The sequence below is a fragment of the Solea solea genome, chromosome 17 (genome assembly GCF_958295425.1).
Source record: "Solea solea chromosome 17, fSolSol10.1, whole genome shotgun sequence".
NCBI classification, from domain to species: domain Eukaryota; kingdom Metazoa; phylum Chordata; class Actinopteri; order Pleuronectiformes; family Soleidae; genus Solea; species Solea solea.
In genome coordinates this window covers 12,240,025-12,257,309 of record NC_081150.1, presented here as the reverse complement: position 1 = coordinate 12,257,309, position 17,285 = coordinate 12,240,025, and the positions used below count along the sequence as shown (strand labels likewise).

The window sequence follows — 17,285 nt, the reverse complement described above, 5'->3', positions numbered from 1 at the left end:
GAGGGGAAGTGCACGTGTAATGTAATGATTTCCTTACTGTATTTTTCTACATTAAAGCTGCAGTAGGCAGGATCACCGCAGCAGTGTTGCCAGTGCTAGTAGTAGCAGCAATAATTTCACCAAGCCACTCTCTGAACTCTCTGAACTCTCTGAACTGCGCTGTGAAACAAACAAATCCCATCTACTATCATTTATAGCAGTCTTCTATAAAATACCTCAAAGGGATACAAGAGTAAAAGTACAAGTATCTTCACCAGAAAATGACTTTGTTAGAAGTTAAAGTCACTTTTTTGATAATATTACTTAAGTAAAAGTCTTATAGTATATGATTATTTACTGTACTTAAGTATCAAAAGTAATTTTCTGATATAAAAATGTACTATATATATATATAAGTATTAAAAAAAGTGAGGAGCTAGCATTGAGCCATGGTGGCTCAGTGGTAGGGCGAGTGTGTTCAATTCCTGGCCCTGCTAGTCTATATGTGTCCTTGAGCAAGACACTTAACCCCATGTTGCAGTGTGTGAATGGGTGAATGGGGTAGAGTAAATACAGATTTTACCCACTCTTCTTCTTCTGATTGTATTTGGTAGTAACGAGTAACAAAGATAGTTAGAGGAAATGTAGTGGAGTGAAAGTAAAAGTGGCAAGAAATATATATAACAAAGTCAAGTACAGATACGTGCATTTTGTACTTAAGTACAGTAACAAAGTATTTGTACAGTATTCAGTTTGCTAGTGGACATCGCTTTGTGTGTATGAGCGTAAAGAAAAACAAGTCTACAAGTCAAATCTCACATATAAATACTTTTTCTGTCATGTGTGACCACTTTCAACACATGCACAATACGTTACACAATTGCCGTCAGCCTCCTCTGGAAGTCACATGACCCTCTCTGTATTCATTGTAGCCCGCCCCCCCCCCCACTAACACACACACACACACACACTGCTCCCTCATCATTTCCTCATTTCAGTCTGGAGGATTATTGTCTGTTCAATTATGTCCTGCCGCTGTTTGCTTTGCTGTGTGTCTGCACGCACACACACACACACACACACACACACACACACACACACACACACACACACACACACACACACACATTCGTGCCGGTGCTCTGTTTATTTCCTGCAGAAAGCAAGTCTGCTCGTTTGAAGATGTATTTTAATCCACACTCCACTCACTGTGTGTGTGTGTGTGTGCCCCCCTGCTCCCACCCACCCCCCAGATTCACATACATACACACACACACACACACTCATAACTGCTTACACCACTTTGACAGTTCACCCAGATGAAGGACCTGGAAGAGAAAGATTCAATGTGTGAGAGCGACCAAACGGACAAAGAAGAAGAAGAAGAAGAAAAGACAGTGAGAGAGAGGAACAAAGAGAACAAAAAAAAACAACTTCTAACCAGCTTCTCAACTTGGTTTTGTGTGTAGGGGATTGCAGAAAGGAATTCACCACACGGGCTTTTTAATTACTTGTTTCTCCCACTGCTGCATGCATAATTACTTTGGTATTTAATGGGCAATTATGCAAATTCCTTTGACAGGTTTAAGTAAGGCTTATAAGTCCTTCTCTTTAATTGTCTTTTAGATACCTGTTATTTAGATGTAGTTATTAAAAGTTCTTTATTATTCAGGCCTGACTTGTATAACCTGCCTCAGAGTCCTATTTGACTTTTCAGTAGCACTTGCAGCACAATAATACGCGCGCCGGTACATCTGCGTGTGATGTTGGTGCAAATTCCCTTCTTTGATGTTTTAATAGATTTCTATTGTGAATGACAGGATGAACGAGAGTAGGTGGAGAACTCAAGGAACTTGTGTTTGTTCTATTTTTAGGAAAACAGCCCAAGGATGGGAAAAAGCCAGAGCCTTGTAAACCCATTCTTAAAGTGGAATATAAAACCACCAGAATTGGGTAGGTTCTCTCATTCATTCTTACATACTTACATATAATCTGTCTTCTGACCAACATAGGTCTGCAAGAGATGTTTGTTCACTAAATGAATATGCAGAAATTAGAGATGTACCGATACCACTTTTTTGTGTCCGATACCGATATCACAAACTTGATTATCTACCGATACCGATATTATTGCGATACAGTAATTTTAGACCATTTATGAACTATGAAGCTGTTCACAACACATTTGTGCTGAGTCATTTCTAAGACATACTTCTCCATCTGTGTCACAAATATTGTTGTCATAAACAGCCGTAACATGACTCAGCTTTAATGCTTTTGCTGATTTTTATTACAGTCTTTTACAGTCTGGATCGTACATTTTTATTTGTATTTTATCCAATCCAGTGATTCTGACCAGGATCCTAATAGTAATAGGATACGTGATAAAAACAGCCTCACATTTTCTATTTTGCACAATTCATCCTAGTGGATATTGTGAATTGAGTCGAGATAATGTGGCCTTTTTGTTTTATTCTCATGTCAGTCACGCAGAAACAACAATTTCTCAGAAACAGGATTTGTGCAGTCTAAGCCATTAGGTTGTTAGTTCCTATGTGAGTGGCACTTTATATAATCCTGCACTGTCTTTTAATGTGTCCTCTTAAATGAAAGTCCACTATAGATATGTATAAACCCTCACCATAATTGTGTTATGCATATGTTTTTCTGTGTGTGTGTTCCAGGGATCCCTTCATAATCCTGTCTGGTGGTCTGTCCTATGACACGGTGGGCCGGCGGCCTTGTCTGACGGTGATGCATGGAAAGAGTACAGCTGTGCTGGAGATGGACTACCCCATCGTAGATTTCCTCACACTGTGTGAGACACCATATCCTAATGGTAAGTAAACACACACACACACACACAACTATTTTCTCTTTAATTACATCCGATTGCTTTGCCTCGTGTGCTTCTGTGTGCCTCTGTAATAAATATGAAATTTCCCAAGGGGACGGATCCTTTTTCACTTTCATTATACCGACATGCCTAATATTACATTTTCATCTCGTGTTCTTGTACACTCGAACCTTCCATCTGAATTAAATGAGCTCACTTTCTGTCTTGAGAAGTCAACGACTACAGCGAGTAAGAGTGCAGCACTGATAATCCGGTATGTAAACGCTACTACGGCATCAGGAAGGATTACTCAGTTTAACATAGTTTTTTCCACCATTATCACACTGTAAACTCCCTCTTCTTCGGGCCAGGTAACGTCCGGCAAAGCTTCCCCTCAGCCATTTGAGCAGCGCCTCCCCAAGGAGACATGAAGTAGTGAAACTGGCGGGGACTGATTACTTTACAGCGTCTTAATTTGTTAATTAAAATATCAATATTTGCCCCGGCGTATCGATTATCGCATCGAGCGAGGAAGGGCGGCGATATATCAACAAATCAATATTCTGACCCGCCCCTCGTGTCCACCAGTCGGCTTCAGTGTGAAGCACTTTTACGATTTATTTTTAGATGTATAATTAGTTTGTATCCTTAGCTAAATCTGCCTTGAAATAATCCATAATTACTGTCGCTGTTCCCAGCTCCTAAATCCCCAGCAGTGGCTACACTGTGTTCTTAGTTTGCATAACCATTCACAGCACAAAATTTGAAATTGCTTCCAGAGCGGAACCGGGGAAGTATAAAGAGCAAGACAGTGATGTGTGACAAAAGTTGTCCAAGTGTTGTACTCTGACAGGCAGAGACCTGCCACTGCAAAAATAGTACAAATCGAAATGGAATCGTATGCAATGCTATTTCCCTAATATCCCTTGAAAAATGAGGAATGGTTGCCGCTGTTTATACATAATGCAGCGACATTTGCTTTATTACTGCAAACAGCGCTTGAGGGCAGTGGGTGATTTGTGGCTGGAGAAGCTGTTTTGTCTCTCCCTCTCTCTCTCTCTCTCTCTCTCACACACACGCTCTCCCTATCTCTTGCTCCATTCCCGTAGTTTTTCCAAGGTGACTCTCAGTAAGATGTTTAACCCCCAGCTGCTTTGGTTAAGTGGCTGTGAATAGAAAACACTTCTGCAACTTCCTGCTTGTAATGTGATCGTTTTAAACATGTGAAGGTGGAGAAGTGTATTGCTGGACGTACGCTGCCTCCTTGTTTACATTTTACACCCAAGACAACCATACCATTCACAACTACCTTGAGTCTTCCAGGCTACGTTCAGATTACCAGTGACTTATATCAGATATTTTTTTCCATGGATTTGATCTCTTCAAGGCTGTGTGGGCACAGAAATCCAATCGTCAATTCCAATTTTAAAAACAGAAACACTTCAGCGCGCGGCCCTAGATAAGATGTATGTCTGATAAGCGTGTCCATGTGGCATGAATGAGAACGGTCGTATCAAACTCCATGAGGCTTTTTGGCTTTACACGCGTGTCCTCTCGAGCTACAGCTCGGACACAGCCACTGTGATAGAGAGAGCTTCTATTCTGAATCGTGCAAGGTCGACCAAGGTACATTTGAAACTATCTGTATGTCGCTTCAATAACATGTGGCCACACAAATATGACGCGTTCTGTTGTTGATGAGGTTACGACCAGGCCTAGGGGAAAACCTGTTCGCAATAAGAACTCCCCAGCAGCAAGTAAAACAAACCATTTCAAAGGTTTATTAAAAACAAGCCTCAGGTAATGCCCATAAATGACCGTAAATAGGCAGAAAAACCAGATTAATATTCAGTGATCGGTACAGAGGGAAGAGGAAGTTCACACAATCCTGACTTTTTTTTTACAGTCTCGTCATCACGATGACAAAAGAGACATTTAGAGTGACAGAATGTGTCAGATGCTGTAAATGCAGAAGGTCAATGTTGCTGCTCCGCAGCAGTGCACACATAAGTCTTAAAGTGGTGTCATTTTAAACAGTTTCTGGTGATTCATCCTTCTGCCATCGGAGTCGCAGTTTCTCCTCTCTCCCGTAAATTTGCATGGCTCACAGTTTCCGTAAAAGGCCCCACCTTTCTTGTCAAGTTTGTTTTTTATAAATAACTATAAATTATAAACTTTGTGAAAAAAGCGGAGTACGCATTCTTTTTCTGCTACAAAAACACAGTGACATTCTTTTCGTCATGAATGTAAACCATCAAATCTGACCGTCGCCTTAATGCTGGGGGAAGATGACACTGCAAACTTCTGCAACTTGGTGAAATCTGCAACTCAGTGATGCTCTCACATTTATCACATACAGTACGTTCAAAATCTAATCTGTTATAAGGGAGATTTATCTTTGTGGGACAAATTAAATTCTAATCCTGAGCCAGGCTGACACAACACAATTTTTTAACCATATCCTCCACAATTAGAATTCCACATAGATATTGTGTTCCTGCCCCTCACATCCTCAGGGCACACCCGTATGAGTTGCTATTTAAAGTCTGAAATTTTCCTCCCCTGTGGTTTGCAGATTTCAGGGAAGTTCATTCATAATGCACTTAAAGTGGGGCCCGTCTTTTTGTGTGTGTGTGTGTGTGTGCGTGTGCGTGCAGATTTTCAGGAACCTTATGCTGTTGTCGTCCTTCTGGAAAAGGATTTAGTGGTGATCGACCTTGCACAAAATGGGTGAGTGACTCCAAATGTAATAACTTGAAATATCATGAATATCAAACGCCTTATTGGTCCGCTGTTCGCTTAATTACAGAACGACTTAACATAACGCTCATAAATCTTGTACTTTTTTGTGTGTCATGTGGTGTTGAATGATATTAAAGCAGTGATGTTGGGCAGACAGACTAATTGGGCAGCGGCTTGTCTGCTGTGCTCTCTTGATTACAGCTATCCCATATTCGAAAACCCGTACCCTCTGACCATCCACGAGTCTCCTGTGACCTGCTGTGAGTACTTTGCCGACTGCCCTGTGGACCTCATACCTGCACTTTACTCTGTTGGCTCGCGGCAGAAACGACAGGGCTACAGCAAAAAGGTAGCGTAAAAGAAAACCTGCTGCACCCGCCTTTCTCTTAAGCGAAACTGAAATGGAGAGAGATAATGTTTGCATTGCAGTTAGCCGTTAATTAAAGTGAAAAGTATTATTTATTTTATTTAAACCCACCCATTTATTTGTCCATTGATTTTTCTTCATAGATGCAGAATTGTGCTCTCCTGTTGACATATTTTCAATTCAAATCAATTCAATTTGATTTGCATAGTGCCAAATCACAGCATACACTATCTCAAGGCGCTGTACACACACTGAGAAGACAAATGCAACAATTCACACAATGAGCAAAGCACTAGTCGTCAGTGGAGAGATGCGTCATGACCAGACTTAATGATGTGCAGCCATCTGCCTAGACAGGTTGGGGTGAAAGGAAAAATGGGGGCCAGAGGAGAGGTGGGGGGGACAAAAAGGACAAGAGGGAGGTGAAGTAGAGATAAAAGGAGCAGAAATACAACAATTGTATCAAGTTATAAGTGAAGACAAGACAGTTCTGAATCAGTGACGACGTGTTTATAGAACTACACTGTCATTTATTCATCAGTGAATCATTTCTCGACCCGATCTGACCTGTTAATATGAGACCTGACCTGACCCATAATTAAATACAGGCTCAGCGCTGCTGCTTGGCAGTGAAGGCAAGCGCTCGAGGAGGCAAGATACAGTTGAGGCGTCCAATAGCACGAGGGAATAGATGCTAAAAATAAATGCAGTGATGGTTGGGCCAGAAACATATAAAAACCCCTCCATCATTTTTCATACATCATATCCAAACATGCTCGGAACAGACTCGGCGCTGTAAGTGCACACTCACACCTCTCTAAAAATCCTGCTCACTTTATGCTCTGCTGACACAGCAGGACAAAAGAAAAATCTTTGCTGAGGCAGAGACATATAGTTCAGAAGGATTCTGCTCAGTCTTCATTAATCATTGGTGTGTTTTGAGGGTGTTGTGCAATGGCACAGTCAGAGAGCCATCTCCCATGCCTTTTGAATTTCGGGCATTTCTTTTTGTGGAATAATATTATAAAAGTGCGTTTGACAGGGATAAGAGAGAGAGAACTCTTATTATTATCTTGATGATACACTGTGAAAATCACAATGAGCTCCCGTGCTGCTGACGTCAGAGCAGGGTATTGTTTTGCTTTCCACTGCATTAAGACAAGAGCATGTGTGCCAACAGTGCAAGGGTCCTGACCACACCTCGTGTTACATTCACCTCAAGGCTAACATGACTATAGATGCTTAGATGGACGGATGGAAGTTTTTTTTAAATTATTTAATAAACAGCAAAGGAAGCCACTGTGTTTTGTTTTGTCTCACTGGTGTTCAACACCAGGTGTAGTGTGCATGTACCTGGTTACAGACACGTCAACTAAGTGTGACACAAAAATCATGCACTATATAGGCATTGCTTAGGCCGAGAACCGACAGTACAATCATTTATTCTCTTCTGTAGTGAAAGTAACATACTATTTTTCATACACGTGTCGCAGCAGATGTGGATATAAAATATCTTAATTGTGCAATATGAATAAGCATAAAAATAAACAATAGCCGTAGGAGGTGCTAGCATAGAAGTCAAGGAGTTAGCGGCTTATTTAGCTTACTATTTTAGTCATTAGTCATCTGCTCATACTGATAACGCGCCGCTAATATCGTTCGTCCCTAATTTAGTGCTTCTATTTAAGGAATGATGACACGGAGGCTTGAAACTGCAACACTAATTTAGACCCGCTCGTAGTGTAAACAGTGTCCGCCATCTTTGCTAACATTTATGCTAACAGGACCAAGTATCACTGACGGGCACGTAACAAAGAAAAGAATGAAGATATTTCTCAACTCAGGGGAAACTGAGGTTGGGAAGCACCATTTTTCAAAAAGACTACCCCTATTCTAGTAAGTATAAGACAGGATTTTACTTTCAAAATAAATGTAATACCTAAGTCTTTGAACACACCTCCCATAACAAATGCATGATGTTCACAAGCCATTTTTACAAAACATATTGATTGACCTGAAATTTCTTGAGATTTCAATTTCAACAATATTATTTTCCAAGTTTACCATTTACAAAAGCCACAGGTATCTGGAACTGTAAAATATAATATTTCACATTATGATTAGATTCTAATCATAGGATTTTCTTTCTCGTTGCGTTGGAAAGCAGAACAATAAAACCTCTAACCATCCTGCCACACGCACGCAACAATCATATATCACTTCCCAAACTATGTGCATTTGTATTTGTGGTGCTAAAATGTATTTCTCAGTGTTTCCATGGAGTTAAATTATATATATATCAGTGTCCCATTACGGACCCTGCCGACACTTCATCTCTCCTCTCATTCCTTTACCGCTGTATCATCTAAGACAGAACCCCCTGCTCTCTCAGCCAATGTGTATATGCCCATGCTCTTTTCCCTGTCACCTTGTTCTAGCATCCTGTCACAAATGTCAGCATGTGCTGACCCGGAGTGGCTGCCTCGCTGCCGCGTCGCCCTTCTTTTCTTTGCTTTTTTTTCTACAGCGAAGAGCTGGCCGAGCTGCAGGAGGGCATTCTCACATAAAGATCACCATGAGTCATCCTGGTGACCTTTGTGTGTGTCAACGTGTTCAAAGCAGAAACCCCCTCGTCCCCCCCACCACCACCACCACCACTTTCTCTCTCACACACACGCAGACAGCGACTCACACACTCATCGGGCTGCATAATCTATGATTCCTGCCCGTGTTTCCCACGCACACTCACACGTTTGCAGTTGTATCATGTCATCTCTTTCTAAACAATCAATGTTTCTGTAGACACGCTGTTTATTGACAACGCTGTGCTCCTTCCTGTACCCTTTCATTTTCTCTAATGCAATGTGTGTGTGTGTGTGTGTGTGTGTGTGTGTGTGCCGTCTATACAGGAATGGCCTATTAGTGGTGGAAACTGGGGTCAAGGCACACAAAGCTACCCAGAGATCATCATCACTGGGTAAGATGATACTGATTTCATTAGTATTATCATTATCACCTTGCAGGCACTCGGTTTCTTTCATCGCTCCTGAGCTGTCAGGTCAACACAGGGAGAGAGGAGCAAAGCGTCGTCTTAAAACCCGTTATATATTACCACCCGCTCTGAAGGATGTGTGCATTTTGCTCCGTTTTGATGTTTATTATCCGGCATTACACTTTTTTCGCGAGCATAATAGGTGTTTTTACGTGGCGGGCACTTAAGATGTGACATTGAGGTATGTGCTTGGCAGTGAGAGGCTCTTGCTCTTCTTTCTTCCTCTCTTCTCACTCACTCCTACATGCTGTATCACTCTTCTGTTCAGCTTTCTCTCTCTCTCTCTCTCTCTCTCTCTCTCTCTCTCTCTCTCTCTCTCTCTCTGTCTGCCACAAAAAAAATATTTCTCTCTCCCAATCAACTTAGCTTGTTTGGCAAGAACAACTGAAGAGAGAAGAAAGGGAGAAAAAAAAAGACACCAAACTGTGTGTTATTGTGCAACAGTGTTGTTTTGTGTGACACTGAGTGGAGAGGCTGTTATGCTGATCACCTGCTGATGAATCTAATGCGCATTTGGTCGGTTCATTTTGAAATGAACAAAAGGAAACTTATCAGGGCCAAATGAGCTTGTCACATCTGTGTGATTGTCAAACATGTGCTAAAATCATTGGCACTGATTCTGCTCGTCTTTTAAGGCCATTTTAATTCATGTGTTCTGCAGAAATGTGCTCACATTCAGTTGCCGGAGCTTTAGTAAAGTTATATATCGATGTTTGCTCGGGTGTTGGACTAGTTTGAGGTCATAGATGGGAAACCATTTTCTTCATATATATATATTATTTTCAAGTTAAAAAGGACATTTCTTAAGTCACTGCAAAAGAGTCTGAACTGTGTGTCTATGATGCAGCAAAGACAAAGAGTACCATATAATTCTGGCCATATAGTTGACCTAATTATTCAAAGGTAATAATCTAAATCATCTAAATAAAACTATCCTGACATTTTGTTTTTAGTGCAGTCAAACAACAGTGTTTTGTAACTAAAAAATGTCTTTAATTGATTCTCTGGAGAGGTTCTTCTGCTCTGAATTTGAAAACATTGAACTTTTGTCTCTTGAAACGGTGAGGCAGACAACAGGACAATTCAAATTCATCTCATGTTTTTTTTTGCTCTTTTCCCCCCTTTCTTTCTTTCTTTCTTCTTTCTCAATTCACAGGCATGCTGATGGAACTGTGAAGTTCTGGGATGCCTCTGCAAGTGAGTTCTCTCTCGGCGCCTCATGCTGGCTTTGACAAAATTGTAGTTGTTGTCTGGAAATCTTCCGACAAAGAACAGACAATAAAGGGCATTTTCAGCCTTGAGTGAAAGTGGAAAGGGTAAATGAAGGAAAGGAAGAAACTGCTAATACTTTTTTCCTCCCCCAAACACACCCTGCCAGTATAAACAACAACTGTTAATCATCATGTAAATCACCACAGAATCATATTGTTAAGAGTCAGATTCTCTGTGATAACCGTGGATTGCAACTGACACTGTCTCTGCCTCCTTCTGTGTCCTTCCAGTAATGCTTCAGGTGCTCTATAAGCTTAAAACCGCCAAGGTGTTTGACAGAAACCGGTCCAAGGAGGACAAGGGCAACGCGGACGTGTCAGACGAGGACCCCTTTGCCATTCAGATTATGGCCTGGTGCCCTGAGAGCCGGATGCTCTGCGTGGCCGGGGTGTCAGCCAACGTTATCATCTACCGCTTCAGCAAGCTGGAAGTAACTACTGAGGTGGTGCAGGTGGGTAATGGTCCAACTTTTTGTCTCTTCTTTAGACAGTTGCATATCTATTTTCTCTCTTCTATATGCAGTCATTCTTTAGCTCTCCAAGAATATACAGTATCTACATATTTTCTTGAGGAGACCTGACTTTCCTCGTCTTTTGAGATGTTGTGAGACATGATGCACAATATACACATGCACTCAAACAACTGTCGAGTCAAGGCAGTATGGTTGCCATGCCAACAGACAGAGCAAAGCTAAGCCATTATTATAATCTGCCCTGATAGTGATGTAAGCACTTGTGATGGCAGTCACAAGCCACAAAGGGCAATTTCGTATACCTGCGATGTCATGTGTGAGTGTATATATATATATATATATACATATATATATGCTTAGTTACAGGCATTGTAGTAGAGTGGTAACCAGCAAACTGCTTAATTTATAATAATATAATAGGGTTACATATCATTTTGGCAGCATGTTTCCCTGCTCGGCAGTCGTTGCTGTGTTTCTCTGAACTTCCGAGAGATCACTTGTCACTCAAGAGTGCGGTCCGTGGGCAGTGCTTGTGGTGATGTGTGTTTTTCTTGCAGGTCTGTTAATGAATTTTAATATTTTCTGGTGTTCAGTACTGTTTGTCCTAAATATCCGAAAAACTTTTCTCCTTCCAAAAAAACTGAACCTAGAGTCTGTGAGGTTTGTTTGGTGAATCTGTGGACTTCAAATCAGCCTTTTATGTGGGCGACTGCCATTGCTAATGGGTATGTAAGGGGAAAAACACTCCCAAGGGTTTGATTGGGGTGTGGATCAGGAGTAGATATCCTTCCTGCCTTCCTTTTGGACAAGGTCAAACACCTGACTGTGACCTTGCAGAAATGAAGGCAGAGCAGCACAGACGGAGACGGGAGGGAGAGTTTGAAGATGGCCACTGATTGCTTTCTCCTCCCACATGTCAGTTGGGCTAATGAGACCGACAGAAATGCAGAAAGCAAGTATGCATGAGTTTAGGTGACGTGTGCCAGTGCCATGCGAAGGTGGAGGTTGCAGAGAAGTCGCTTGAAGTAGGACTTAGTTAATTCTCCGGCTGCCTACGCTGCATGTGCACAAACAAGTCTCGCCTTTTATAAACTCTCTCATGTTTTCTTGTCTGTCACTGTTTTCTCTGTGCACTTGTGTGCGTGTGTGTTGGCTCGTACAGCTATTAGAGGTGCGAATGCAGTACGAGCTGAATGACATGGAGTCTCCAGATGGTGGGGGCGGAGGAGGAGAACAGACTGCAGCGCTTCCAACACCCGGTGCCTCGCCTCAGACGAGCGGCCCACCTTCACACCCCTCCACCAGCAGCAACAACTCTGACGGAGGCAACATGCCCTGCCTCAAGTATGAAAAACACACACACACACACACACACACACACACACACACATGCACACACGCACCGGAGCGGTTACAGTATCTCTCATAAGAACCAGGAGCGCTTGCACCCACATACTCATAGACATGAGAGTCTTGCCTTTTGCCTCGAGCACTCTTGCACAGACTTAGTCAGCGCCTGAAGCATTCTCAGCCTCAGCCTTTCCATCATTCCCTTGCAGCCACTCATGCCAGACCCTTAACACCCAGCTGCTTCACAAATGCAGCTGCCTGCCTTGTCATCCTCTGTGTGAAATAGTTTTCCCTGGTTTTCCCTCTCCCCTTCCTCCTCACTTATCTCCCTTCTTTGTGGGTTTTTTCTTGCCGTCTCCAACCCCTTCGTCCACTCCGATCTGTTCTCTCCTCAGAGTGCGCAGTACTCCTCTGAAGCAGTCTCCAGGTTACCAGGTAGATTTGGTGGTTCAGTTGGTGTGGGTGAGTGGAGAGCCTCCTCAGCCCATCACGAGTCTGGCACTCAACTCCTCCTGTGGCTTGTAAGTACACACGCAACAGCATTCCAGTCAAAACTGTAAAAAGGTCTCAGTGTTTTATAGTCTTTTACACCAAGGACAAAATTAATAAGGTTCACACACTTAGAATTTGGTATTTGAAGCAGCAGGGAAATAAGATTTCCAATAACTATAGGTCTTCCAAACACATTTTCCATGTGTCATTCTTGTTCCTCTGCCCTCTCCTGCTCCCTCCCTGTCTGTCTCTGTCCCCCCACCCCAGAGTGGTGTTTGGCAACAGTAACGGTCTGGCAGTGGTGGACTACATCCAGAAGACGGTCGTGCTAAACTTGGGGACGGTCGAGCTTTACGGCTCCAATGACCCCTACCAGAGACAGCCGCGGTCGCCAAGGAAGACAAGACAGCCTTCCGGAGGTAATGAGGAAGCAGAGAGAGAGAAAGCAGTGAAACCTTTCTGGTTTGTAAACCGTTGACATTCATGATTTGATTGGCGCTGTGTCTCGGTTTTTGTAAACTTACCGTCATTTGCAGTCAGGTACGATACAGCTGTCAGTCACGCTGGTGTCCGCTCATATCTGCCATGCTTTACTGTCTATTTTCATAACGTAGGGAATTGACATTATGTTCTACTAGAGAAGACTTGAAAGAAGTGATTCATTAAGTTTATGGACGTTATAAAACAAGTGAAAACTTCCCATAATAAGAAATATATTCAAACTGACTTCTTTTTGTTGCTCCCTGATGGCTAACTGCTTACAGGGCTTTACCTTTGAAGCTGGCAGGCTATGTCCAACTTATATACATTTTTATATGCATATTATATATATATATATTCTGACCTGTTTCTAACTTGATTATTTCAGGTCACACCCCCCCAAGAGATTCTTTATTTTTTACAATCAGGTTTAATATTAATACTCACTTTTGTCTCTGGATTTCATCACCAATGATCACTGTGTAGCCCCAGTGTTGCACCACGTCTGATTTTAATCAAAATATAAGCATCTGAAACGGTGTGATCTCGATCTTCACGGGGGTTGCACTCGAGACAAGATTTTTAAAAAAAACATCATTTCTTTTTTTCCTCGACTTCTTGTCCAAACGGCAGCCCATCCCTTTTACTCCTCTCGCCACTGCAGCCTCACACAGTGGCACCGTGGACAGATAATGGGATGCTTTTTTTTTTTTTAGTATGCAAACACTGCCACCATGGGTTAGACACCGGCAGTGCAGCTATGTAGATGATACCGCAGTGTCATGGTGATGCACTGCCTGTACTTCAGCCATACTTGATGGATGACCTGAGAACGCTGAGTGTGTGGATGCTGGTGGATCTCTTTTGTTGACGTTTATGATATTCAACTATGCTTTCTTCCACTTACACAAACTTACACGCTCACACACACATACACTCAAGCACAAGCAGATTTAAATACACACAGAGCATCTGGTGTCAGTGAGTGTTGAGCAGTGGGCTGGCACCTGTCAGAGCTTAGTGAGTTAACCAGTAATCAGGCATCCAGCTGTGCTTCTCCGCCTGCAGGGATTGTTGTGTGCTTGGTTTTCTGCCTCAAAGGACAAAGTCACATAAGCGCACACACACACACACACACTCACGCACAAACAAGCAGTTGAGAAAGAGAGGAAACAGATTTAAAAATAGGCAGCACAAGGTTTTTTGATCGCGGATAAAGATAGATTTGACATTTCCTTCGTTTCCTATAAATCTGCACGTTCTGTAGCACGTGACACAGCATGAAATGACGACTATTTGTTTCACCGTATTTTGCATTTATTGGAGTTGGTACGGTGTGATCTCCTCCGCAGGCCTGTGCGACATCAACGAGGGCTCGGCGACGTCAGAAGACCGATGCAAGTCCCCCACTTCAGGTAATATGTCTTTCACTGAAACAGAACACAGCGAAACAGTCTTCACTGTACCTCGCGAACGACACATTCAAAATTCATCGTGAATGTTTCAGAACAGCCTCTGTTTGTGATGGTTTAAATGAAAGTGTAGCTCAGTTTTTGTTTCTCTGGCTTCAATATCACTGCATATCTGTAGAAATGCACCGTTTGAGCTCAGAAGAACACAATTATGGATCTGTTAGTGCGTTTTCCCCCATTTGTGTTTGCATTATTTTACCACGTTGCTGAATTCAGTGGACAGGAATACATTTGTTTTAATCCTACTCAGTAACGGATGAATTCAAAACACATTTACATTTGTCAAAGTAGTAGTTAACGAGAGAAAGGCTCAAACGATGGGGTTTTAAATGCATAATTGCAGCCGTGTAACAGTTTAAGTATATCACTTGCATGTGATGTGAATAGTAGCCGAGTTAAACGTTATTCTATTACGGTTTTCAGTGCCGTAAATATGACGAGATGCGATGACAACAAATTAGGCTGCAACTGTCGGGTGGGAAAAAAAGCATTTTTATTGTTAGCTGTTATGTCACTTACGACGTTACATACCCAAATATTTCTCCCTTTGATGACGGAGTAGAATGGGCATAGTTTTTTAGCAGCAAGATGCTCTGTTGCTCTTTTTACTCGTCTCCCTCCTAATATACATCATTAGTGTTTCAGCTGAAGGTGCTTGAGGAGAAAAGCCCAGATCCATCTCATTAGGCATAACTTGGCAGTAGCACGCTGGAAATAATAAAAAGGTCAGGCAGAGAACAAATCTCAAAGTCTGGAGATATGCCACTGTTTCCAGGTATGAAGTCCCCAGTCCCCGTGTCTCGTACCGCTACACTCTGGTCTCATGCATCTGTCCACTCTTGCATTATTCATCAGGCAGAGAGGGATAAGGCGCCTACCTGCAAACAATGTCTGCCTTAAAAATTCACTTAGTCTCTGGCTAAGTGGTAAGTAAAAGCTGATGATGGAAGAGAAAACAGTGTCATCTTCTTTTTGTGCAATTTTACCATTTCTTAGACATTCGGGACAAAACCGTATGATGGACAGAAGTCATTTTTCTTTATCAGCTATGTCTGTGTGAGTTAATAGACCATTTTTTTCTTCTCTTTTGTTTTGATTTTTTTGGGGTTTTACATATAATGTAAACTTTTTTTTGTAAGAACCTTTGCTTAGTATCTTATCCTGACCAAAGTTTCAAACTCTTAGGTGTCCTATTCCAATAGGTTAGAGCCTCGATTAGGTTTGATGTTTTTTTTTATTTGTTTAGAATAAAGCTCTTATGTCGGAGAAAGTATTCAAGTCTAAACTTGGACCGAAGCGATAGCCTGTGAGCAGTAACAAACCAAAAGGGTGTTTCTAACTGCACATTTACTGTACTTTACTTTCCCCCCCCTTACACCCCTTAAGTGTTGACGTCAAACAGCAATCTACAGCAGTTCTACAATGGAGGAGGTAGAGGAGGTAAGATTGGCCAAAGATTTCCATGAGAGGCTGTGGAGGGCAGGACTTCATGCTCCAGATATGTCCCTCCCCCCGTTTCTTTCTTTCTCTCTTTTTTTTTTTTTTTACTTTTTGTCTTTGTCATAGAGAGACTGTCTCTGTCGTCCGTGTCATAGTCACCCGTATATTGGAAGAAACACACCAGCTTCTTTTAGCTTCTGTGCCAGTGTTTGAGTTTTGGTTCTCACTGTGTTTATAGACCAACAATCATTGCTGAACTGAACTGAACGCTTCCGGAACAGAAGCTGAACTAGAAGCAGAGCGGGGGACCACAGCTGTCTATACCCCCCCCCCTCCTTAACTGCCTTCTACACATACTGCATGCCATACAGTACATGTATGAAGCACGAAGTGTCAGATTGTACGTGTGCTTGCGTCTGGTATCTGTCCCGATGATTGTTCACAGCACAGAACAATACAGTCCGATGTCTGACAACTCAGAGCGGGAAGTAACTCATCTGTCCAACTGTGTCTTTGTCTCTCTCCAGTGTGTGTTGACGAAACCGATCATTATTTATCCACTCTTAAAAACTCTTTCACTTTCAAGCCACATTGACTATGTGTCTAAATTAGATGAAACAAAAGACTGAAGCCAATTATTTTGTAATTATTTACATAAAATGTTTCCAGTTTGTAGGCATTAGTGACATCCAGTGGCGAGACTGTGAACTGTAGTGAACACAGACGACTCCTCCGCTCCCTTTCTCAAGTGCATCAGGGAACGTCTGTGGCCGCCACGTATCAGAGACCATGTGATTCTTCTTCCGTTGCATATTAAAGCTTCTGCTTCGTAACGTGAAACACACGCACTCTAGCTGCTGTAGGAACATGGCGGCTCAAGGTGGTTGACTTCCATAAAGTAAGGCCCTCGCCTGAAGCACATTTTTTAATTTCAAGACTTACACCAACATAATCTATAATAGGAACGATTCAAAAATGAGAATGACATTTCTGTGGATTTCTTTTTTTATCCGCTGTGATGTTTTATGACATGTGGCGAAGACCCACAGACGGAGAAAAATGATGTCAAATGCTCATCCATACCAGTAAAACCAAGAAAATAATGGTCCACATTATTCCACACTATAAAATCCCAATTCATTTTTGTCTTGTGTGAAAAATAAGCATGTACACCGACATTTAGAAATGGGATAGTGAGAGTTATAAGTGTACATCAGTTTTCCCTCGACAAGATTCGGGATAATGATGAGTTTAGTTAGCTTACAATAATCAGCAATTATCATAATACGCATCTTTTCCACTGTCTTCTTCCATTTCCCGTTCAAAACTTT

General features: G+C 42.0%; 1 protein-coding gene across 3 annotated transcripts in view; it reads left to right on the top strand.

The window, feature by feature from the left end:
- The window catches only part of stxbp5a (syntaxin binding protein 5a (tomosyn)), an 83,640-nt gene that overhangs the window by 58,166 nt on the left and 8,189 nt on the right, over nucleotides 1-17,285 (top strand). For 2 of the 3 annotated variants that reach the window (XM_058613296.1, XM_058613295.1), the window contains exons 10-20: nucleotides 1,854-1,932; nucleotides 2,664-2,818; nucleotides 5,473-5,545; nucleotides 5,759-5,906; nucleotides 8,834-8,901; nucleotides 10,133-10,173; nucleotides 10,479-10,699; nucleotides 11,883-12,064; nucleotides 12,466-12,591; nucleotides 12,830-12,981; nucleotides 14,395-14,457. In XM_058613296.1, coding sequence (XP_058469279.1) covers nucleotides 1,854-1,932; nucleotides 2,664-2,818; nucleotides 5,473-5,545; nucleotides 5,759-5,906; nucleotides 8,834-8,901; nucleotides 10,133-10,173; nucleotides 10,479-10,699; nucleotides 11,883-12,064; nucleotides 12,466-12,591; nucleotides 12,830-12,981; nucleotides 14,395-14,457 — 1,308 coding nt within the window. Of the gene's footprint in view, nucleotides 1-1,853; nucleotides 1,933-2,663; nucleotides 2,819-5,472; nucleotides 5,546-5,758; nucleotides 5,907-8,833; nucleotides 8,902-10,132; nucleotides 10,174-10,478; nucleotides 10,700-11,882; nucleotides 12,065-12,465; nucleotides 12,592-12,829; nucleotides 12,982-14,394; nucleotides 14,458-15,900; nucleotides 15,955-17,285 lie in introns of all 3 variants that reach the window. The other variant, XM_058613294.1, reaches the window with a different exon arrangement.